Here is a 24,858-nt window from a genome sequence, read left to right as displayed (position 1 = left end):
AGAAGAACCTCCGAAATTAGAGTTAAAGCCACTTCCAAACCATTTGGAATACGCTTATTTACATGGTGAATCTGAATTACCTGTAATAATATCGTCTTCACTTACTGAAAATGAGAAATCACAACTCATTTCTGTGTTGAAAGCTCATAAACCAGCCATTGCATGGAAGATTCATGATATTAAAGGAATAAGTCCTTCGTATTGCACACATAAAATCCTTATGGAAGAAGGTCATAAAACGTATGTGCAACACCAACGAAGACTAAATCCTAATATGCAAGATGTAGTTAAGAAAGAGATTATTAAACTGCTAGATGCAGGTTTGATATATCCAATTTCTGATAGTCCATGGGTAAGCCCAGTTCAATGCGTGCCTAAGAAGGGTGGCATGACTGTCATTACAAATGAGAAAAATGAGCTTATTCCTACTAGGACTGTAACAGGATGGCGTGTATGTATTGATTATAGAAAATTAAATGACGCCACCAGAAAAGATCACTTTCCCTTACCTTTCATAGATCAAATGTTGGAAAGATTAGCCGGAAATAGTTACTATTGTTTTCTAGATGGATTTTCCGGATATTTTCAAATTCCAATAGCACCCGAAGATCAAGAGAAAACCACATTCACGTGCCCTTATGGTACTTTTGCTTACAAACGCATGCCATTTGGACTTTGTAACGCCCCTGCAACCTTTCAAAGGTGCATGATGGCGATTTTTCACGACATGATAGAAGAATGCATGGAAGTATTCATGGATGACTTTTCAGTCTTCGGTGATACATTTAAATCATGTCTAGTTAATCTGGAACGAATGCTAATTAAATGCGAAAAATCAAATCTAGTACTTAATTGGGAGAAATGCCATTTCATGGTTAAAGAAGGCATCGTTCTTGGACATAAAATTTCAAAAGAAGGAATTGAAGTGGATAGAGCTAAAGTAGATGTAATTGCTAAACTTCCACATCCCACAAATGTTAGAGGAGTTAGGAGTTTTCTAGGGCATGCCGGTTTTTACCGACGTTTCATAAAAGATTTTTCTAAAATTGCCACTCCTATGAATAAACTCCTAGAAAAGGATGCGCCATTCATCTTTTCAGATGAGTGTATCAAATCTTTTAATATTCTTAAAGAAAAACTCACTAATGCACCGATCATGATAACACCAAATTGGAATCTACCATTTGAACTAATGTGCGATGCAAGTGATTTTGCAATGGGAGCCGTTTTAGGACAAAGGATTGAAAAACGATTTCAACCTATATATTATGCTAGTAAGACATTACAAGGAGCACAAACGAACTATACAACTACTGAAAAAGAACTCCTTGCTATTGTCTTTGCTTTTGACAAATTTCGATCATATCTCGTTCTAGCAAAAACGGTGGTCTATACCGACCATTCTGCTCTTAGATACCTATTTTCAAAACAAGATGCTAAACCAAGATTAATCCGTTGGATCTTACTCTTACAAGAGTTTGATATTGAAATCCGAGATAAAAAAGGAGCAGAAAATCTCGCCGCTGATCATCTTTCTCGTCTTGAAAATCCCGAATTAGAAGTTCTGAATGAATCGGCCATACAAGACAACTTTCCTGATGAATATCTATTGAAGATAGATTATAAAGAAATCCCATGGTTTGCAGACTATGCAAACTACTTAGTTTGTGGATTCCTTGAAAAAGGATTATCGTACCAAAAACGGAAGAAATTCTTCAGTGATATAAAACACTATTTCTGGGAAGATCCACATCTGTTTAAAAGTTGTCCCGATGGAATAATACGCCGATGTGTATTTGGAGATGAAGCTAGTAAAATTTTAAACCATTGTCACACAGGACCAACAGGAGGGCATTATGGGCCTCAACTAACAGCAAGAAAAGTTTATGAAGCTGGATTCTATTGGCCTACAATTTACAAAGACGCACACCTTCTTTGCAAATCCTGTGATGCATGTCAAAGGGCCGGAAGAATAAGTCAACGCGATGAAATGCCACAAAATGTCATCCAAGTATGTGAAGTATTTGACATTTGGGGTATTGACTTTATGGGTCCATTTCCAAAATCTCATAATAATCTATATATACTCGTAGCCATTGATTATGTATCTAAATGGGCGGAAGCACAAGCTCTCCCAACTAACGATGCACGAGTTGTAGTAAACTTTTTAAAACGTCTTTTTGCAAGGTTTGGAACACCGAAAGCTTTAATAAGTGATCGGGGTACTCATTTTTGTAATAATCAACTTGAGAAAGTTCTTAAAAGATATGGAGTAACTCATAAAATCTCCACCGCATATCATCCACAAACAAGTGGACAAGTTGAAAATACCAACCGAGCTTTAAAACGTATTCTAGAGAAAACCGTAGGATCAAATCCGAAGGAATGGTCCATTAAATTGGAGGATGCACTCTGGGCTTTTAGAACAGCCTACAAAACTCCAATTGGAACCACACCTTTTAGACTTGTTTATGGAAAAGCATGTCATCTCCCAGTAGAAATTGAACACAAAGCATTTTGGGCTTTGAAGACATGTAATCTTGATTTACATGAAGCTGGACATCTACGATTAAATCAACTAAACGAATTAGAAGAATTAAGACATGAAGCATACGAAAATTCGTTAATCTATAAAGAAAGAACGAAGAAATGGCATGATAAAAGAATCAGAAGTTCAAAAGAATTTAAAGAAGGAGACAGAGTTCTTCTTTTCAATTCACGATTCAAGCTATTTCCTGGAAAATTGAAATCAAGATGGTCTGGACCATTCATAGTCAAAAGAGTTTTCCCATACGGAACGATAGAATTGATAAATTCAAATGGGATTGAATTTAAAGTTAATGGTCACAGAGTTAAACATTACATACAGGGTCCGATGGAAGTCGACAACGAAGTTAATCACAATTTCGACACCACAGCTAACTAAGTATGGGGAGAATCAAGTCTTTAAAAGAATAATATGAATTTCTGTTAGAGTTAGATTGTCTGTTTTCGTGTAGTTCTCGAAAATGGAACACGTATGGTCTTTCCCTAGCAGACCCTAAAGAACTAGTCTTCTCCCCCCATTCTGAATTTTTATTTTTTTTAGGTTTTTACAAAATGAAGACTGCCTGTGAATTAAACCATGGTCTAATGCTACACGCTTTGATCACTAAACGTAATAATGACATACTACCGAGTGAATTAGTATCAGTAATCAGAGAAAGAATGGACGGAGTTAGAAAAGGATCCAGATGCGAAGATAATAAGTTACAATTTGGTAAAGGAAAATCAAAATCCGCAGCGAAAAGAAGAGCACGACACCTAGAAAAATGTCACAAATGCGGAAAATGGTCACATGGAGGTAAATGTTCAAATAATCAAACCTATTCAAATACCGAATTTGTTACTTTATGCAGAGACGGACCGTTCATTTGTTTAGAAGAAAAGACAATGAATGCTCGAGGTTACGCCTATGCAGCCATGGAAAACCAATTAAACCGACTATCTTATGAATATAATAGATCATATAACTAAGAAATCTATTTCACAGGTATGTCTGTACAGTTTTCATTTTTATTTTTAACCTTTTGATAATAAACGCTAATTTGTTCGCTAAAAAGTATTAAATTGGTATTAAATAAAATTAGGTTTGGCGACCGAAATTATTAATATCGTTCAAAAATTTATTACATCACTGCGAAATTTAACGTTTATTCTTAAGGTATAAATATCTTTAAACAATCAAACCAAAATATTTCAAAAATTCGTCATGAGTTAAATTAGGTCTTGGAACCGAAATTACTTTACCGAAAAGAGGGGCGCATATTTTTGATAATATTTGATTGATTAAAGTGGAATAAAAAGACAAAAAGATTTTTAATTTTATTATGTTTTTAATCTTAATATTTAAACCTTAAATTAATATTGTAAACTTTATAAAAACAATATATTTAAAATTGTAAATATTTGAAAAATTAATATAAGTTTGATATGAATTTATGAATTTTTAAATTAAGTTTGGTGTAAATTTTTAATTTTTAAAATATGAATTTTAATTTTATGCATTTCAAATTTTAAGTTTGGTGTGAATTTTTAAATTTTAATTTTTTAATTTTGAATTTATTATTTAAGTTGTGTGAATTTAAAAACAAAAATTTACTTTATCTCATTAAGTTAAAAATATGATTTTTAAAATTCGTCGTAAGTTGAAGACTAGGTCTTTGAACCGAAATTGCTTTACCCGAGGGAGGGACGAGAACTTTTATTATCATTATTTTTAATCTTATTGATTTAAAGTATGCCAAAAACATTGAAAAAACCCAAAAATCTTAGCTTTTAAAACAATCGCTACAAAAAGACAAATTTTAAAAAAATTTTGTCGAGGGACGGACTAGGACATCAATCCGAAACGACCTCGTCCTAAATAACAAGGGAAACAAAATTTTAAAATTAATTTCTTAATTGTTTTATAAGTTAAAGATTATATAAAAAAAAAAAAAAAAAAAAAAAAAAAAAAAAAAATAACTCCGCGACTCGCGGAGTTTTAAGTACAAACCTCCGCGACTCGCGGAGGGACAAAATTACAGAAAAAAAAATATAACCAGCTGCACGAACAGAATAACACACACACACATACTGCACTTCGAAAAAACCCGAAAAAACCCAAAAAAATCATCCCAAAAACTCAATTTTTCACCGTTAATCTTCAAATTTTTCACTACAATCATGTTGAGAAGGATGATATCTAGGAACTACTCAAGAAAACAGGTACAATTACACCCCAAATCACCTTTAAATCCGAATTTTAGTGTGTTCTTGAGCATATTTTCATAATTTGAATTTTGTTAATTTTTAGTGTAATTAGTGTTAAATTGTTAGTATATTATGCATGTATAACCTAGATTGATGCTTGTTAACATGATTTGAAGCCAAAAACTTCAAAATCTTTAGAATCTAGGGTTTGTGTTCTTGAGCAAAATTGGGGCTTTTTGATATAAACAGGTTATGGCCGATTTTTGTCATGAATTATTGCTAAATTGAGTAGTGTAACATGTCTAGGTAGTTAAAAGATCCAAACTTTGAGCCTAAACATGATTTTGAGAATTAAAGTGGACTTTTTCAAGTCCAAAATTCATGAACTTGATTTTTGAAAGATAATGCCATTTGAGACTTGTTTATTTGCTAGTAATGATTATTTTGACATGTTATTTGAGTTGAATGCTTATGAACTTGGCGAAAATTTTCGTATATGCTTATTTGAAAAAGTGTAGATTTGATAAAAATGTGAAAATGAGCTTAAGTTTGATATAAATTGATAATGTCATTGTAATTATTTTGATTGATGATTTTGCTGACACTAATGCATATTTGGATGCACAAAATTTGTGTTTGATGTGTTTTGCAGAATGAAAGGGGTGAATCTTCATCCCAAGCCCGTCATGCTCCTGCTGAGAACTTGGAACAACAGGAGGTAGATAACTACTACAAGCAGGATGTACCTCATCCAGTCATGACCTTTTCAGATATGCACTTGGAACAGTTGCACCCGAACCTGCGATTTGACAGACTTTGGATAGATTATCCAAAATATCAACGGGGTTTGCATACTCTTCACTCTAAGGTTGTTGAGGTACCGAGGGTCATAGAATGGGGACCCTTGGAAGCTGTAGAATTGGCCGGGCCAATTAGGGAATTACTGGTACAGAGGTATGGTAATTCTTCTTTTAATGACTGGATATGTTTATTCACCATACGCAGACCTGTATATAAAGTATGGTGTGAAGAGTTGTTATGTAGTATAGAGTTGAATGATCGGGTAGCTAGTTTAACCGATCGTTCTTTTATTAGATTTTTGTTAGGCGGTTCGATGCACCACATGTCTTTACTGGACATGGCTCAGGCTTTACGTATATATACGCCTGAGGAATTAGCGTCTGCCGATTGTAGAGGATTGATACTAAACGGTAGGAAAATAGATGAGAATTTTGATACACACGGTGTGTGGAGTCAAATGACAAGCCACCACCGTTTTAAAGGGGGAAACTACTCTTATTTGGATATAGATAGAGCCGAATTAAGAGTAATACATAGATTTTTAGCTAATTCGATTACACAAAGGGGTAAAAACAAAGAAAAGGTAAATGAACAAGATTTGTTTTACCATATGTGTATTCGAGACCCACACAGCGCTGTAAGTATACCATATTGTGTGGGTTATTATTTATCAGCTATGGTTCGAGGGATGCGTCCACATAGCATAATAGGAGGTGGTATTTTTATTACTTTGATTGGTGAATATCTCGGTGTGGATATAAGTCGGGGGGGATTATTAGTAGAAGAGCCGGAACCCCGCGACACTATAGGATTAAATGTATACCATGGTGCGAAAGTGTTGAAGCGGCGAAATAACGCCGCAGTACGATACAATGGTAGACATCCACAGGTAGAGAGAAACCAGGAACAAGGTAATGTAGGAGGGGGGCAAGAAATGCATAGGTTTATAGCTTCTCAGGAATACGAAAATGCTAGACAGAGAGCATTTGAAGATTGGCAAGTTCATCAGAACCAGATCATAGCGCATTGCCAACATATAGGTAGAAACTATATTCCTACACCGAAGCCCGTCTTCCCTCCTTGGTCGATAGAGATGCAGCCACCATATCCTACGTATGACCCTGCCGAAGCATTCTATAGCACTTATGGTTATGCGTGGAACCCCTATTGGTACCAATATCATCCTTAGTTTACTTATTATTTTTTATTATTTTGTAAGTTGTAATTATTGATATATTTAATATTTTTGTTAATATTGTAATCATTTTTATAATTATCTAACTTTTATTCTTAGATTTTAATAATTTTTGAATGTGGGGTAATAAACCAAACTTCAAAAATATGTATATATGTTTGCAGTTTATCTTATGTAAACAACAGGGTAAAACAACGCATTTTCAAAGACTGGCATTAAGTTCAGCAAAAGCAAGTAATTTTGACGACAATGATGCAAAATATATGAGAAATAACAACAAGACGGAATGAACAAATGACGTGCACCATTTATCATTCAGCAAACAAACGCCAATATATTTGGAAACTTTGGTAAAAATTTAATCATTTTCACACAAATCACCCTCAATAATTTAAATTGTTACTGATTTCTTGCAAATGAGGGCATTGCAAGATCTTAAGTGTGGGAAGGGATTAAATTCTTTCGGATTTTAAAATTTTTATATTAAACACTTGGTTACCATTAAAAATACTAGTAAAGCAGTAGTTGTATTAGAATCTAGTGCTCTCTGATAATAAAGAACAGCCCTGGTCTTATATACTGACTACCCAATTCTAGTAAAATTTTTAAAAATTTTCAAATAAATGAACGATAAAACTAGGTTTTAACACCGAAATTATTGTTACCTCAAAAAGGACATAAATTGAGAAACAAACTAAAATGTTAAAATTCATTTAAAATGGAATAGAGGACGATAAAAAGAAAAATAAAAAGCCAAGTGTGGGAAAATTTACCAAGTTATTTTAAACATATGTCACATATATTTGTAACAAATAACTGAAAATACTTTTGCTTTGAACTAAACTAAACTGTTTTACCCAATGAAAGAAAAGAAGAGATGGATCTACACGATGAATCAATTCCATCATTAAAAGGAAGTAAAGTCTTCCGAAAAAGACACGCGCTTCTTGATTTAGGTCATGAAGTTGTCGTTCAGACCAGCTGTAGGTTGACGAAAAATCTAGAAAAGTCATCACTAAAATCAGCAGGAAATCCACGGACCTCAGCATTAAACAGGGTCGCCAAGTGGTCAGATTTATCCTAACCATGAGAAGGATTTATCTCGTACAATGGGGGGCACCATGCAAATTAGCTGGATAAGACTAATGAAACAGATCCCCAGAAAGGATAATCTCCTTAAAGATTAAAAATCAGCTTTTAAGACTGATATTACTCAATCCTAGAGATTGACCTTAAAGATTGAGAATTACAAACTCATGGAATTCAATGATATCTAAACTCGAGCTTAAACGAGAAAATATTTTGATCAAAAATACAAACCGATTTGTTTTCTGAAAACCCTATTTTCAATGCGTTCATTACCATTGAACGTAAAATCCTAGGAATTCACCTGGAATTCATTAGGTCACCTGAATTAAATCGGGTGTCAACCGTAAGAACGGTGGTTGCATAGCATGGTCAAAGACAGGACCTTGTGCCAGACCGAAAAATTATAAGGGTGAGCTTTACTATTGCTCCTACCAAGGATAGTAATTGCGTCCGACACGTTATAGACCATAATCAAAAGCATGTCACGGGACATTGCCTTAAACAGTTGCTTGTTCAACGCTTTCCTTTACAACCGGACGGTAGTTTGCCGAAAGGTAATATACGGAACAAGTAAACTGGACGTGTTGCTTTCCAAATACAAGGTTAGCAAGTGGGTGACACAAAACCGCAAGTTTTGAGCTAAAATTTTCAAATCTGAAACCCACCAAACCCACAAAAATATTTTGCAAACACCGGTAAAGGGTTATTCCGGAAAACTTATCTAGGGTAAAAACTAGATTTAATTTTCAAAAAGATCAAATGTTTTCATAAAGATCCAATTTCCTTAATGGATCTAAATTTTTATAGTCATGTGGGACTGTAAACCATATCGTTACTACCATTGTTTATACCGCCGTATAGAAATCACTGATGTACAAAGTGTGAAGAATAAAGAAGTGATTCTAGTATTTCAAGACGATATTGCTTGAGGACAAGCAACGCTCAAGTGTGGGAATATTTGATAATGCTAAAAACGAACATATATTTCATAGCATTATTCCTCAAGAAAGACAAGCTTTTAGTTGCAATTGTTCTATTTACAAGTGATATTCGTTTAAATAATAAAAGGTGAAGACAAAAGACAGATTCGACGATTTGAAGACGCAAACGACCAAAAAGCTCAAAAGAACAAAAGACAATCAAAAAGGTTCCAATTATTGATAAGAAACGTCTCAAATTCACAAGAGTACAAGATTCAAAACGCAAAGTACAAGATATTAAATTGTACGCGAGGACGTTCGAAAATCCGGAACCGGGACCAGAGTCAATTCTTAACGCTCGACGCAACGGACTAAAAATTACAAGTTAACTATGTATATAAATATAATATAATATATAATTAATTATATTAATTATATATATATTATATATATATATATTTAAAACCGTCGGCAGCAGGAAACTCCAAGGGTGTAAACTGAAAATACCTCTCCGCGACTCGCGGAGTTTGAAGGGCTTTTTGCCGCGAGTCGCGGAGCCCCAAAAATCATTCCTGGCTATAAATCAACCCGAATTCTGATCAAAATTATCATCCTTTTTTCTCAATCTCTCTCAATATATACGTAATATATATTTATATTTATAATTTATATTTTAATTTTAATTATAATTATAATTCTAATAATAAGGGTATGTTAGCGAATGTTGTAAGGGTGTAAGTCGAAATTCTGTCCGTGTAACGCTACGCTATTTTTAATCATTGTAAGTTATGTTCAACCTTTTTATATTAATGTCTCGTAGCTAAGTTATTATTATGCTTGTTTAAAACGAAGTAATCATGATGTTGGGCTAATTACTAAAATTGGGTAATTGGGCTTTGTACCATAATTGGGGTTTGGACAAAAGAACGACACTTGTGGAAACTAGACTATGGGCTATTAATGGGCTTTATATTTGTTTAACTAAATGAAAGTTTGTTAATGTTAATATAAAGATTTACAATTGGGCGTCCCTATAAACTACCATATACACTCGATCGGACACGATGGGCGGGGTATTTATTTGTACGAATAATCGTTCATTTAACCGGATACGGGAATGGATTAATAGCCACTAGAATAATTAAAACAGGGGTGAAATTACATTCAAGGGTAATTGGTGTAATTGTTAACAAAGTAGTAAAACCTTGGTTTACACGCAGTCGATAACCTGGTGTATTCATTAAACAAAGTATTAAAACCTTGTTACAATTCGAATCCCCAATTAGTTGGAATATTTATCTTCGGGTATAATAATAATTTGACAAGGACACTTGCAATTTATATTTATGACTGATGGACTGTTATGGACAAAAACCAGACGGACATATTGAATAATCCAGGACAAAGGACAATTAACCCATGGGCATAAAACTAAAATCAACACGTCAAACATCATGATTACGGAAGTTTAAATAAGCATAATTCTTTTATATCATATTTTATTTCCTTTATTTTATATTTAATTGCACTTCTAATTATCGCACTTTTATTTATTGTTATTTTATCGCACTTTTAATTATCGTACCTTTTAATTATCGCAATTTTATTTTATCGCATTTTTATTCGCAATTTCATTATCGTTATTTACTTTACGCTTTAATTTAAGTCTTGTATTTATTTTATATTTTACATTAGGTTTTAACTGCGACTAAAGTTTTAAAATCGACAAACCAGTCATTAAACGGTAAAAACCCCCCTTTATAATAATAATATTACTTATATATATATTTGTATTTTTATAAAAGTAAATTAATATAGCGTTGAGCTTTGTTTAAAGATTTCCCTGTGGAACGAACCGGACTTACTAAAAACTACACTACTGTACGATTAGGTACACTGCCTATAAGTGTTGTAGCAAGGTTTAAGTATATCCATTCTATAAATAAATAAATATCTTGTGTAAAATTGTATCGTATTTAATAGTATTTTCTGATAAAATTTAATAACTATTTTATATACACCTCGTTCGACATCAGGGTACCGAAGTGAAACCCCTAGGTACATGAGTGAACAGGTGGAATTTGACAAACTAAAGCAATTGGATGATTGCGAAGGTATGGTTTGTGAGATCGTGGTACACTTTTCGTTCGAAGTGTTTAAGGATGGTTTGAAATCCATCGTGTGCTCAAGATTGGAGCAGGATATGGTGATGGGTCGCGTGAGCCCAATTATTGGTAAAGTCTACTTTTGGTAGCATTGTACGGTTGTACGAGTTGTGATATTGGAACGTAGTTCCAAGTGGGGGAGTTACACTCCCGCACGAGGAAGTTTTAGTGTGAGATTTCGGATGATGCTTTTGGTAGATCCGAAAAATGTTGTCGAGACCTGGTTTTGGTCGATTTGTGGTAGATTACAATTTCGGATAAATTGTACTTATGGTTTGGATTTGAATTATCACCGAGGTGGTAATGTGGTAAATCTCGTTGAGAGATAATGGACGTGTTTGGTGAGCAAAGTGAAATCCTTCGGTTAAGGGAGGTGTGTGTGTCGGATTCTCTTCTAGAGAATTATTGTTTTGTGCCTATGTTTGATATAGGTGGTTCTTGCTCGAGTGTGTGAATGGTTAGTGGTATCCGTTAGGATTCACTATGGCGTAGCAGAGCGCGATGTTACGCTACTCGTCGTTCGAGGCCAAAAGGGCGTTAATTGATGAAGCATGACTTTCGGAGTCCGCTGACTTCATTATGGGAGTATGCGATTGGTGGAGCATGACCTTCGGGGTCCGCTGACTTCATCATGAGCGAGGTGTTATATCGGTGAAGCATGACCGTTGACGGGGTCTGCTGACTTCATCCGGTGTTGAGATTGGTGAAGCATGATCTTCGGGTCCGCTGACTTCATCATGGTAGTGGATCGCGTGTGGTTTCGGATTCACGATGACGCGTGTGGTTTCGGTCATCTTATTGTGGAAGTGAGTCGCGTGTAGTTCGGATTCACAAATGACTCGTGTGGTTTCGGTCATTGTATTGAGGAGTGAGTCTCGTGTAGTTCGGATTCACAAGTGACGCGTGTGGTTGCGGTCATTCTTTTGGGATAGTGACTCTCGTGTAGTTCGGATTCACTAAGGCGCGTGTAGTTCGGCCAATCCCGATTGTTGTTGCGAGGAAGGTAGTGAGTCGCGTGTAGTTCGGATTCACTAAGACGCGTGTGGTTTTCGGCCAACCTTCGTGTTGTGTGATCTATCGGTTGTTTTATACACCGATGGTGGGGTCGTAAGGACCGTGTGGTGTGATCTATCAGTTGTTTTATACACCGATGGTGGGGTCGTGAGGACCATGTTGTATGATTAGTGATGCGATAGCCGTGTTTCGCTCACATGTTGTTACGGGTGTGACGATAGTCGATCTTGTTCACCTTTGGATTAGCGTTGCCATAGTCATTTTGGGCGCTATCGGTTCTAGCCGTTTGTTTATGATGGTGCGGTAGTTGCGTATTGGTCGTATTGCGCACTACAAGGGATGTTAGGTGGTAAGTGTTATCCGTAAGGATTCGCTTTATTTCGGTCCTCTTCGGTTTGATGGTTGACCTTGTCTTGGTTTGTGGTTGTTACTAGCGATGTACTTGGTATGGTACGCTAGGAGTTGAAATCTCGGTACAAAATTTGTTGAGTTTTTCCCGATGTGAGGGATTGAGTTAGTGCTAGTGCTCGGAATTGTGGAATGTGATAAATCGCGGGTGACGATTTAGTTGTTAAGGGTAACTCTTTGAGGAGAATCGTCTAAGGGATCGTTGTAGACTTCGGTTGTTGCGTGTATGATACGTCTCAGAATGCGAGCAAATGTGTAATTAGTCTTTGGATTAACCTTCAGGTTAGTGAAATTGTGGTAGAAGTCGGTTTGAAACACATGTTCGAGGACCATTGAGTGTGGGTCCGTTTGGGTTCGTGACTAGGATCACGAGGACGTGATCGAATTTAAGTGGGGGAGAGTTGTAACACCCCGTTTTCCCCGTATATGATTTATAGATGTATTGGGTATGTACGATAGATGTAAGAAGGGTTCGGGGCTTTTTCTAGTGTTAAAGCCTTGTGTGCGAGAAGTGGAGTCAGATCACGTGGAACATCGCGGCACGACAAATGAGGCCGCGGCGCGGCAATCAACTGGAAATCAGATCAAAAAGTGTGGTAAAGAAGGCACCAGACTCAGGCAAAGGTCGCGGCGCGACCATTAATACCGCGACGCGGCATACTGTGCAAACTGGCACCAGATTCTTGTAATATTAAATGAAGTTCAAGGGCAATTTGGTCATTTCACATTTGAGCCAGATTTGAGGCTTTAACCTCATCCATTCATTCCATTTCCTAATTTCATTTTCCTTTTCTTTTCATTTTTCCTCTCAAACTCAAACACCCACTTGATTTCAAAGGGATTTTTGGAAAGGAAGAAGCGGGATTTGATCTTTGGCGTAGTTGACAAGTTTGTTCTCCTCGTTCTTAGCTACACGGCGATACTAGTGGTAAGCTCTAACTCCGAATTTCATTTTTGTGTTCATCATTTAAATTTGGGACTTTTGATTGTATGACTCATAGATGGAACCCATTTAGTCGTTAATTGGAAATTAACACCAAGATTCGGGTTTGTAGGTGTTAAAGGCGGGTTTTGGGTTGGTTAATGATTTAACCCTGTTTAAGACTTGAGAATGGTGTATAATCACTAGTATTAGTGATTATTGATGTTTTGGAGACTTCTAGGGTTCTTGTGGTTGACTAATTTTGACTAGAGTCAAAATTAGGGTTTGTTGTTGGTTATGACCCGAATGTCGATTCGTTGAGGTTTGTAAATTTAAAATGGATTAAGTTGAAGTATAAAACCGAGTTAAACATGTTTTGGTGTCAAAACTTGTAAATGGTGAGATTTTGACCTTATGGGTCAAAATTAGGGTTTATGGGCGATTTTGAGAACGATAAGTGTTAACACTTGTGTTCGGGTTTAATTGGCATATTAGATACATTATCACTTGTGTTAGTGATTACTGGTTAGTTTGGGCGCGGTTTGTCCTTGGAAGTGCATTTGGGTCGAATTTGCACTAAGTGTCAAATTGGGTTGGTTTGTAAATCCAATCTAAGTGTGTTGTTGAATTTGTGAAAATGGAATAGGTACTTTCCATTGACGAGTTGCTGATTATTTGGAAGCATTCTTCAAGGCGACAAGGTGAGTGTTAATATCGTATATGCATATGTATGTGTAGGATGGGTGCGGGTCGGGTGAAGTGGTTCTCGGTCATAGAGCTCACTTCACATATAGGTGGATTGATGGACTTGTGTATAGGTCCAATTGGCACGTTTGTGCGTTTTGGTTGACCACCTTTGGCGAGGTACACACTTGTGTGTACGTTATCACACGTGGTTGTGATTTGGATGTTATAACCCCAATGGCAAAGGGTTGATATTGTTGTGAAGTGGATGACCCCGATGTGGTGGATTTTATAATCCCGTGACCGTGGGTTTTGATGTTGAGAAGTGAATCGCGTGTAGTTCGGATTCACGATGACTCGTGTAGTTCGGTCATCTTATTGAGGTAGTAATCTCGTGTGGTTTCGGATTACTAAGGCTCGTGTAGTTCGGCCAACCTCGATGTTGTGAAGATAGTAATCTCGTGTGGGTTCAGATTATTAAGGCTCGTGTAGCTCGGCCAATCTTCATTGTGGCGTTTGGTATTCGGTAATGGGTTAAGGGGTTAACCTTATTCGTTTTATATTGTTATATATTAATGTAATGTTGTGTTGCAGCTAACCCTCCGGGTGTAGCTTATTGGCGTTGTTCACATCGTCGTTGGTGAACATATACTTTGTTGATATCTTTAGCTTGTTGCTTAGAGATCGTACGGTATGCTTAGTGTAGTTGCCTTATACATGGATGCTTCGGTATGCGGTATTTGATATTTGTGTGGCGTGTCCATTTTATACATATATATGTATGTAGTATATTATCATTCACTAAGCGTTAGCTTACCCTCTCGTTGTTGCTATTTTTATAGGTTCGCATGCTTGGCGGCTCGGGTAAGCTTGGGGATTAGAGATCTTGGCTAGGTTGCTTAGAAGATCTTGCTTTTGTATTCGATTAGGATTTGGGTAGCGTAGTCCCAAATCACCATGCTCGGTTTTGGTTGGAAACTAAACTAGTCGGGTCGTGTATGTCCGTTTGGACAATTAATCAATGTATTAAATGTTTTAAAGTATTATTTAACGCGTATTAAAAGGAAAAATTTTTATGGGCCGGTTTTAATACGGGTTGGGTTGTTACACTTGGTTAATGGTTGTCTAAAGTTGGTGCTTATGTTAGGATCCCATGCAACATTATGGATTATGGTTAACAAAAATGCTAGTATGTTCCCTCTAATAAATGGGCATTTATCTTACATATCATTGGGTCACTAGTCATTAATAATTGGGCTAATTTAATAGTCCACTAGCTAGAGTAGGGTGGGTTAAAGTCCAACAAGGTAGAAAGTCCAACAAGACTAACTAGTGTGCTCTAGTAAATTACTAAGCGTAATTAAGCATCCAAAAACCCAAGTAATTGTTATTATAAAATAACAATTAGTATTACGTACTCATAATATTCCGATTATGACCAAAGTTAAACGTGTATCAAGTACATAGCTCGTTTCAAACGTCAAGTGACACCAACGGTAGTAAAAGCATTCGGGGATCAAGTTAAGTGATTACACACTTAATAGCACGTTGTAAGATATTAATGAAAGTAATTAATCATTAAATAAGATCCCAGAGCTTAAGCTAGCTCAGTACGCACATATACGCAGTTTCGTGAAAGCACAAAGCACAAAAGCAAGTCGAAAAAGCCGGGTCGTTACACTATTACTCCGTACTATGTATATGATATGATGATTTATTATATGTAGATTTATATATTTATTTTTATTTTTATATAACAAAATCCATGAATATTTTTAATTTAGTTTTTTTTTTAAATGTGAAATTTTTAATGATTTAAATTAATTTTTTGTTAAAGTATTAGTCAATAATTTATTTGATTTTAAATATTGTTAATAACTTTATTTATAAATTATTTGTTTTAATTTGGTGAATATTTTAATTTTTAGAAAATACAAGTAAAAAAAGCTAATTAACATCCAAACTAACTTACTTTCTGTTCTCCACTTTTCTTAAACCACTATTAACGGTTCTGTCTTCCATCCGCCATTTTTTTTTTTTTGAAAGGCAAACTTGCATCAGTCCGGACCGAAGTCTAGTCATCATTTGCACACACACACGCGCTTTCGGGCAGGAAACCCGAACCACACTCTGAGGATCCGACCCTTTAACCATCCCGAGGGGCAGGCGGGCCGGACCTTAGTCCCGGAGCGGGTCGGTAAAACCTTCCCTTTGGGCCACCTTCAAGGAATATATTTCCTCCGTCTTCAAAGACACCAATACTACCACTCCTTCCATAGCCGCCATTGGTTATCTCCGTCTTGCATCTCGCCGTTGCTACACAAAATTGAAGACGAATGCTTGCTTATCTGATTTGTTACATTATACTTTTAATCTTGTACTTTTAAATGATTAATTAATTTATTGGATGTGAGAAAGTGTGTGATGAACGTCATGGTTATTAGCAAAATGTCCTGGATAAGCAAGGTTGTAAAAGTCGCGAGTCGGGGACGCATCGGTCGAGACCTAAAAAGGACGCGTCGGCCGAGTCGGGGGACGCGTCGGGGACGCATAGGTCGTTGACCAACGTTGACTTTATTAATAATTTCTTAAATATATATTTATATATGTATAAAATAGTTGATTTTTTTTTTGGGTAAAGGGTTACCCCGATGAATATTATTAAAAAATAATAAAAGAATAAGTACAATGAGACACTGGAGCAACAAGCATACCTTGAAGCTACAAAAGAAAACGCTATAGCAATCTAACCTATAGCAACAACCAAAAAAGACAAACACAAGCCTCTGAAGTGATTAGAGTCGCCATCTATTCTTCACTCTATCCACCTTAGGCGAGTTCTTGAATGTGATCGATAACAACTTGAGTCTCACAGTCGCATATATATCTTCAAAAAGCTTGACTTCGGTACGATGCGATTTCTTGAAAATTCTATTATTGCGTTCTTGCCATACAAAGTAAATCGTGGCAGCAAACATAACTTTAGTCACCACCAAATTAACACAATTTCGAGAAGCTACCGGGGAAATCACTCGGACCACATCTTTCCAATGAGATCCCAGCGGGACATCAAGAAAGCTTCTACATCGAGCCCAAACACCCGCAGCAAACGGACAGTCAAAGAACAGATGATCGTGAGAGTCCGGACAATTTTTGCAAAATGGACAAATAAGGGACATACTACTATGAGTCTCCCACGGTTTCATCTTGTCATGAGTTTTCAGTCTCTCCCCCATAACTAACCATAAAAGAAACGCATGACGAGGAATACATTGCGAGAACCACACAACAGAAAACCAACTAATATTATTACCCGTTGGGCGAATCGAATCCCACACGCAAGTAGTAGAGTACGTAAATAAAACTCCCTCATTTGTTCTCCAATGGATTTGGTCAGTACCATTGTGAATCATAGGCAAATTTATATTATGAAACAGAGGGTATTTAGAGAGCCATTCTTGAGGCCACTCACCATTAAATAACATAAGCATATCTTGCACACTATCATTCAAAGATAAGCCAACATTAGCCATGTCCCTAGGAGTAACCAACTCAGACAGAGGACCATCATTGCACCATTCGAAAATTCTTCTTCTACTCCATAGGAAAATAGTTGATTTTGTACCATAAATTTCTTAAATAGGAACTCGAATTTAAATACAATCAAACTTCAAACTCAATTAATGTTACGGAGTGCATAATTAGTAAGGACACAGAGAAAAGAGCGGCCCTAAAAATGAAAACAAACCCTAATTTTAAAACATGTAACATATGGACGAAAATTTGACTGATTTTGACCGTTTTTGACCAACTTTGACCGTCTTTGACCGAACTTTTAGCTTTGACCGTTTTTTGAGTCGTTTTCAGAAAAAACGGGACGGAGAACCCAAAAAAATGACGCATCGGCCGAAGCGTCGGCCAAGTCGGCCGACTTTTACAACACTGTGGATAAGTGATGAGAAGGAAGTACTGATGTGTAGTCTTGAAAGAAAGCTACGTCATAGTTGATAGTGATCTTATAAAATCAATCACTACCTGAGATTGACAGAATGACAAGTGACATGAACTTGGTGTTTTTGCAAGCTTGATTCGTGATCAAATGTTAATTATTGTATGTTATACAACTTTCATCTAATATAAAAATTAGTATTATGCTTTTATTTTTTCATATACCACACGCTATTATAAATTTTTATACTAAAAAAATAATAGTTTTTTAATGTGTGTATTGTTTGGTTAAAGTGATAAGTTAGTCCTAAACCCGGATACAAATAAATCCTGGTTAGGAACAACATAAACTTCATTTCAGTTTGGTTGTATATCACCACTTCACCTGTAGCTTTATCCATTGCGGTTTCTTCCGATAACAACAAATGGGGAAAGGCACTGCTAAATTCGTCAAGAACACAAAACAACTATTCGACAATCAATTCAAGTTCTTGAATCGTCATTTAGGCGAACCTTTATCGCATATTTTAGACCTCCCTATCAAAATTGTACTATCTCCTTTTACTCTTGTTAATGACATTTCTGGTTCTGCTCCTCGTGGTTTTGGCATCCCTGAATTCATCTCCAAGCTTTCATATTCTTCAATCTTTGTAACTACCCCTTTGTTAATTTTCATCATTGAATATTGTTATTAGTTTTTTTAGGTTAAAGTTTGGATTTTTTTAAGTGGGGTTTGGTTAATTTGTTAAAATATGCGATTTGATGTGTGGTTCTTGTTGTTTTTTGTTATTTTCAGGCGGTTGCTGCACTTGGGACCTGTGATATTGCACTGGAATTGGGGAAAAAAGTTGTATGTCAAAGGTGGGTGATTTTTTTTTTTTTTTTGTTTAAAAATTTTCTTGCAGTTTGATGATGATTTTAGGAGTTTAGGGTTTTATGTTTGATGTTTAGAAAGTGTTTGGGATTGTGTATTAAAGTGGTTAGTTTCCTACAAAACTCTCATCTGTAAGTTGCTTATTAGAAGATATAAGCCCTTAGAGTAAACAGTATGTGTTTGCTTACATGTATAACGACGGTAGAATTAGCATTCTTAATCACTTATTTAGTAAATGCATACTATTGAAGTACACTACGGTGAAGTGGAATGTATTGCCCATCATTTTTGCTAGCTCGTAGCAAGTCTTAAGTCTTAACTAATTGATTATCGGGTTGATTGTGCGTGTCACATATATTGGTCCTTATAAATTGAAATGTGGCCAACACACATGGATCCTTACCAACCTTTCTAATTATTTCTAAAATATAATATATATTAGAGAGAGATTTCAATCAAATTATACCCATAATGTGGAACGATGTTCATGCTTGATATAGGATTGCAATTAACAGAATTCTGTATCCTGAATTTTGAGAAGGATGACCTGTTTCATGTCTCATCCATGTTTTGCCCTAGGCTCTTTCTTTCTTATAATAGGAGTATGTCTAGAGGTGGCAAAATGGGTAGGTCAGGCGATAATGTAATGGGTCTGTGTTACCTACAAACACTATGTCAATCTATATCTATGAATTTTATGAATAATTAAATTGTAACAAAAACTCTATTGTATAAAGTTTCTCTTATAATATGTTCAAAGTATAATTCAAATCGACCCATATTTGCCTTTGGTACTACAATTCATCAAAGAATTTTAACACTCTTTACAAGTATGGTGTCTTAAGGAAGATTTTGAATCACAAGTGAACATCGTTGTTATGATATTCTCTATGCTGTTGTACGAATGATTTCGTTCTTGCTTCAAACTACAGGAATTGTCAAACTTGCAGTGGATGGAATGCTTTACGATGTACCATGTGCAGAGGCACAGGGACAGTCAAGTACCAGGTGAAAAGCTACACGTTAAGAAGGTACGTTCCTCAAATATAATGTGAGCTTGAATTCGTCATAACCATATTGAGGCTTCAAAAGATGTGACTGTATTAATTTATATTTTTTTAGTGGTGAGAAAGCAACAGCTGAGGCTATTGCTGATGCAATCGCTGATAATAGAGCAGAGCTGGTGCATCTTCCAGCAACCATGGATTTAAATGTTCCTTTGCCTTCGAAAGACTGTCAACTCTGTGATGGATCTGTGAGTACTAAGCATCTATATAATTCACCTTTATTCATTTGTGTTAAATGTTATCATGTAAACTAGCTTACGTATATTGCAGGGTGTCATGAAATGCCCCGAGTGCAAGGATAAATTACAAATCAGGATCTCTGCCGATGATGTAAGTACCAGTGCAAATGTTTCCGATCTTTTAAATTTGTTGTTAGTCGTTACATATGTCTGAAAATTGTTAAATTATCATGTTATCTGTTACAATACAATATATAGCTCTAAGAGATACGGGGTTGTGCACGTAGATATATGTCTGAAAAAGTAGCTTGGCCTACTCAACTGGGCCGTAACTTAAACGTTTGAATCCTTCCACAATCAATTTTCACTTTTTAGCACCTAATTTCGCATATCAGTATATGTGAAAGAGACCGGATATACAACCCTTCATGACTAAATCTGATTTTGACTTGCGTTTTAGTCCCGACCCGGCCCACTAGCCGCCAATTAGCGACATTTACAACCTTGGGTCATATATTTCTGTTATTTTGGACATAGAATTCATACATGTAATCTCTATAAGAACTACATTAATCAATAGTTTGATCGTGCTTTTTTTGTTTCTTTTTGTGTGTGTGTGTGTGTTTGTGTGTGTGTGTGTGTGTAATGTGTGCATTTTCACTCTGCAGATTATTGAGCCTCCATGGAAAGCATACAACATAATGAAAAAAATGGACTATCCGTATGAGGTAGGTGTCATTATCCTACACTACAAACTTACACACATATCATTGAAGGCGAGCTGTAACTTATTATTTACGGAGTACTTATTAGTGTTGCATCTAAACATATTACTCTTTTTAAGTTGTTACAGTAAACATGTCTCTTGAAACGATTATAATGTCTGTTTCAGCATATTATCGACAGTATGAAAGACCCCAGCATTGCTGCTTTTTGGTTAATTACAATGCCCCAAATTATGGGAGGATTTGAATTTGACGACGAGATTAAACAGAAAATTTGGTGGCAATACAAGGTTTCTTCTTATTTTTTTTGTTGATTTACCTGTGAATGTATGGTTCGATACAATTTCATAACCAACCACAAATAATTGTTTTGTCTTAGTTGACCATTGTTGCTTGTTTCATGTGTACGTTCAGGAAAATATGCGTTACGATCACCTTCGGGATGCCGTAGCCAAGAGAAAACCCGGATGGGAATACTTGCAACAAGTGAGCCAAATTTATGAACCTTAAATTTTAATCCCTTCGTCCCAATTCTATTGTCCGGTATTCTTTTTTGGGTTGTCCCAAATTAATTGTTTACCGCCGTAAATAGATAAGAATAAGGAGGTAAATTTCCTTTTTACCCTTTACGTATGCCTGTAAGACAAAAAGATGGGTAAAAAGTAAGAGATAAAACTATAAAGTAAAAAAAAAAAAGTACAGCGTGTAATGATAATTTCTCAAACTGTGTGTTTGTGTGAGGTCATTTAAATTGGTACGGAGGGAGTATTTATTAGAGGTATCAAGATGGGGGTTGGGTAAGTTGATTCAAAACGGGTCAGATTTAATCGGGTTGGACCTACATTTGACTTATATCCTTTTTCTTTGATTTTGTCTAAGCATTGACCTATAAATTGGCTTACGCAAGCGAGTATTCACGTGTACTGTTATTGAAACTCAGGGCTTGATCTCAATGGATCCCGAACGGGCCAGTAATGATCCGGTGGTAGTGAAGAACGTCCCTTACTACAAAGCAAAAACTGCGTTAGAGAACGAAGTCATGAAACTCGACCCGCCACCACGACCTGCAAACTGGGGGGTACGCATCTATTTCTTCGTTTATTAAATAAAGACAAGTCGTGATCATTTTTGACATTGCAAATTTGAGTATACAGGAGCTCGATGTTCCACTAAAGGCATCTTCATGGAGCGAGCAAGACCTAAAAGATCCTAAGAAGTTGTGCGAAATGACAGTTCTTTTGAACGCCCAAAGAGAAATTTCAGAAAAGATATTGGATGATCAATGGGAAACTAAATGGCGCCAAGAAAAGGTTATTATATTACAGTACCCAACAATAGTAAAAGTGGCAAAATGGGTTGGAAATTTCAAATATATTCAATATTGTACAAAAATTTTGTATTACTACAATACTGAATATGTTTGAACAATCAACTAGGACTATGCATCTGAGTACACTTTGGGCAAATTTCACCCTGATTCGACCTCTGTTTGTATAAAATATAGCGAAAATCAACATATTTATAACTAATAAAGATGGAACTGTCATATTTAAAATCAGTGTATGGCGTCACGCCAATTATGTGTTAAAGTTCCAATTGGTGTTTGTTATTTTCAGTTGAACAAAATGTTGGAAGAAAAGCTACAACCATATATTCAAAATGTCGAAGATGGTGTTCTTCCGCAGCCAATATTAATATCCTCCCGAAATAATGATCAAAAGGTGGGTCTCTCTTCTTTTGCAACTTCACCTTCATTTCTAGAAGTTCATAATTATTTTGATGTTTTTTTTTTTTTTTTTTAACATAAGAATTTATGTTGATTTTCTTTTGATGACTGTATGGCAGACTCGTCGACCCAGAAGATGGTGGTTCTTTTGATAATGAGAGATAAGAGATATGTAGCCGGTGTCTTTAAATCGGCTAGGAATGTATTTTAGTGTTTACTAAGCTAAGTGAGGATTAACCTGTTCATTTTGAAATATAAAATTACTTTTGTGTACTGTAGATTTTGTAAAACATGCATTGCATTTCTTAATATTTTGATAAAGTCATTTTTGTAAGGTAATCTGTTTCTTGAGCCTTGGTATCTTGCTCTTACTTTTTTTTTTTTTTTTTTTTTTTTTTTTTTTTTAATTTTGAAAATATGAACTCTTACATTATCGAATGAAAAACAAATATATTGTTATAATTCAGTAGGCATATAACTACCTTTAGTGATTTGATTGTGTTATAATTCAGTAGGCTTATAACTATCTTTAGTGGTTTGATTCTTGATTAAGAATACTAATAATGAAGTGTAAGAACAAAGATGATAATGGAGAGAAAGAAAGAAACACTTTGTAAGTGTGAGAAATGGTGCAAGTTTAATGCTTGCATTCATGAGTATTTATAGCCTAAAATCTCAATATAAAAATACATACTTTATGTACCAAAATTGATTATATGTATACACCAAAATTGACTATCCATATCTATATTATTATTATTATTATTATTATTATTATTATTATTATTATTATTATTATTATTATTATTATTATTATTATTACACTCCCCCTTGGATAGCAATTTTGTTTTGTTGAAGATCAACTATAAATTACTGCCTCGTTAAAAACCTTGCTAAAGAAAACTCAGTGGGAAAAAACTTTAGCTAAGGGAAAAAGAGTGCAGCATGGAGTTGACTCCCCCTCAAGTAGACATTGCTTCAGCTGTTACATCTTTTGAACATGTCTCATGCCAATGTTATGAACGTGTGTTCTGAAAATAGCAGTTGGAAGTGCTTTCGTGAAAAGATCAGCAAAGTTTTTGCTGGATTGCACATATCTCATTTCAATCTGGTTGTCCTTAATGAGATTTTGAGTGTATGAGAAGAATCTAGGAGGTATATGTTTTGTTCGGTCAATTTTGATGTACCCTTCTTTCATCTGTGCTATACAAGCTGTATTATCTTCATAGATAGTTGTTGGATTTTTATCGCTTTCTAGTCCACAAGAATCAGTAATGAGTTGTGTCATTGATCTCAACCAAAAACATTCCCGAGTAGCTTCATGTAATGCAATCACTTCGGCATGATTTGATGATGTAGCAACAAGTGTTTGTTTTTGAGAACACCATGATATTGCAGTACCTCCATTTTAGGAATACATATCCAGTTTGAGATTTAGCTTTATGTGGATCAGATAAATAACCTGCATCTGCATAACCAACCAAATCTTGTTTTGATTCGTTAGAATAAAATAATCCTAAATCAGTAGTTCCTCGAAGGTATCGAAATATGTGTTTGATCTCATTCCAGTGTCTTTTGGTAGGAGCAGAGCTGAACCTTGCCAACAAATTAACTGCAAAAGAAATGTCAGGTCTTGTACAATTTGTAAGATACATAAGAGCTCCAATTGCACTAAGATATGGTACTTCTGGTCCAAGAATATCTTCATGATCTTCACATGGACGAAATGGATCAGCTTCAACATTGAGTGATCTAACAACCATAGGAGTACTTAATGGTTTGCCTTGTTCATATTGAAATGTTTCAAAATCTTTTCAGTATATGTTGTTTGATGTACAAGTAAACCATTAGGCATATGCTCAATTTGTAAACTAAGGCAATACTTGGTTTTTCAGGGATCTTTCATTTTAAATTCTTTCTTTAGAATTTGAATGGCTTCATGGATCTCTTTATTTGTATCTATGATGTTAAGATCATCGACATAAACGGCTATGATCACATATCCGGATGTTGTTTTCTTAATAAGAACACATGTTCAAATAAGATTATTTGTATACCCTTTTTCTTATTAAGTAATCACTTAATTAGTTATACTATTGTATCATCCCATATAAAAATTGATAATGCTAAAAACGAATATATATTTCATAGCATTATCTCTCAAGAAAGACAAGCTTTTAGTTGCAATTGTTCTATTTACAAGTGATATTCGTTTAAATAATAAAAGGTGAAGACAAAAGACAGATTCGACGAATTGAAGACGCAAACGACCAAAAAGCTCAAAAGTACAAAGTACAATCAAAGTGGTTCAATTTATTGATGAGAAACGTCTCAAAATTACAAGAGTACAAGACGCAAAAAGCAAAGTACAAGATATTAAATAGTATGCAAGGACGTTCGAAAATCC

At 35.4% G+C, this 24,858-nt stretch overlaps 2 protein-coding genes across 2 annotated transcripts; one reads left to right on the top strand and one right to left on the bottom strand.

Moving 5' to 3' along the window:
* Positions 1 to 16,727: 16,727 nt before the first annotated feature.
* On the bottom strand, positions 16,728 to 17,465 carry LOC139888039 (uncharacterized). Its single transcript, XM_071871073.1, has one exon. The coding sequence runs from the start codon at positions 17,463 to 17,465 to the stop codon at positions 16,728 to 16,730; it is 738 nt and encodes a 245-aa protein (XP_071727174.1).
* A 717-nt stretch (positions 17,466 to 18,182) lies between these two features.
* On the top strand, positions 18,183 to 22,545 carry LOC139888037 (uncharacterized). The gene is made up of 13 exons (XM_071871072.1): positions 18,183 to 18,530; positions 18,677 to 18,741; positions 19,687 to 19,785; positions 19,877 to 20,009; positions 20,092 to 20,151; positions 20,669 to 20,728; positions 20,893 to 21,015; positions 21,140 to 21,211; positions 21,666 to 21,803; positions 21,880 to 22,035; positions 22,162 to 22,212; positions 22,342 to 22,446; positions 22,534 to 22,545. The coding sequence occupies exons 1-13, from the start codon at positions 18,306 to 18,308 to the stop codon at positions 22,543 to 22,545; spliced, it is 1,299 nt and encodes a 432-aa protein (XP_071727173.1). The 5' UTR covers positions 18,183 to 18,305.
* Positions 22,546 to 24,858: the final 2,313 nt, after the last annotated feature.

The sequence above is a fragment of the Rutidosis leptorrhynchoides genome, chromosome 2 (genome assembly GCF_046630445.1).
Source record: "Rutidosis leptorrhynchoides isolate AG116_Rl617_1_P2 chromosome 2, CSIRO_AGI_Rlap_v1, whole genome shotgun sequence".
NCBI lineage: Eukaryota > Viridiplantae > Streptophyta > Magnoliopsida > Asterales > Asteraceae > Rutidosis > Rutidosis leptorrhynchoides.
Note: the sequence above shows the minus strand (reverse complement) of the source record. Positions and strands in the feature narration are given on the sequence as shown.

What these genes read in the sequence shown, in the direction of transcription:
- LOC139888039 (XM_071871073.1), bottom strand. Translation starts at nt 17,465, where the DNA reads ATGGCTAATGTTGGCTTATCTTTGAATGATAGTGTGCAAGATATGCTT.
- LOC139888037 (XM_071871072.1), top strand. Translation starts at nt 18,306, where the DNA reads ATGGGGAAAGGCACTGCTAAATTCGTCAAGAACACAAAACAACTATTC. An exon ending in GTCAACTCTGTGATGGATCT is followed by an intron (nt 20,010 to 20,091) that starts GTGAGTACTAAG and finishes CGTATATTGCAG; the next exon opens with GGTGTCATGAAATGCCCCGA. An exon ending in TTCACCCTGATTCGACCTCT is followed by an intron (nt 22,213 to 22,341) that starts GTTTGTATAAAA and finishes TGTTATTTTCAG; the next exon opens with TTGAACAAAATGTTGGAAGA.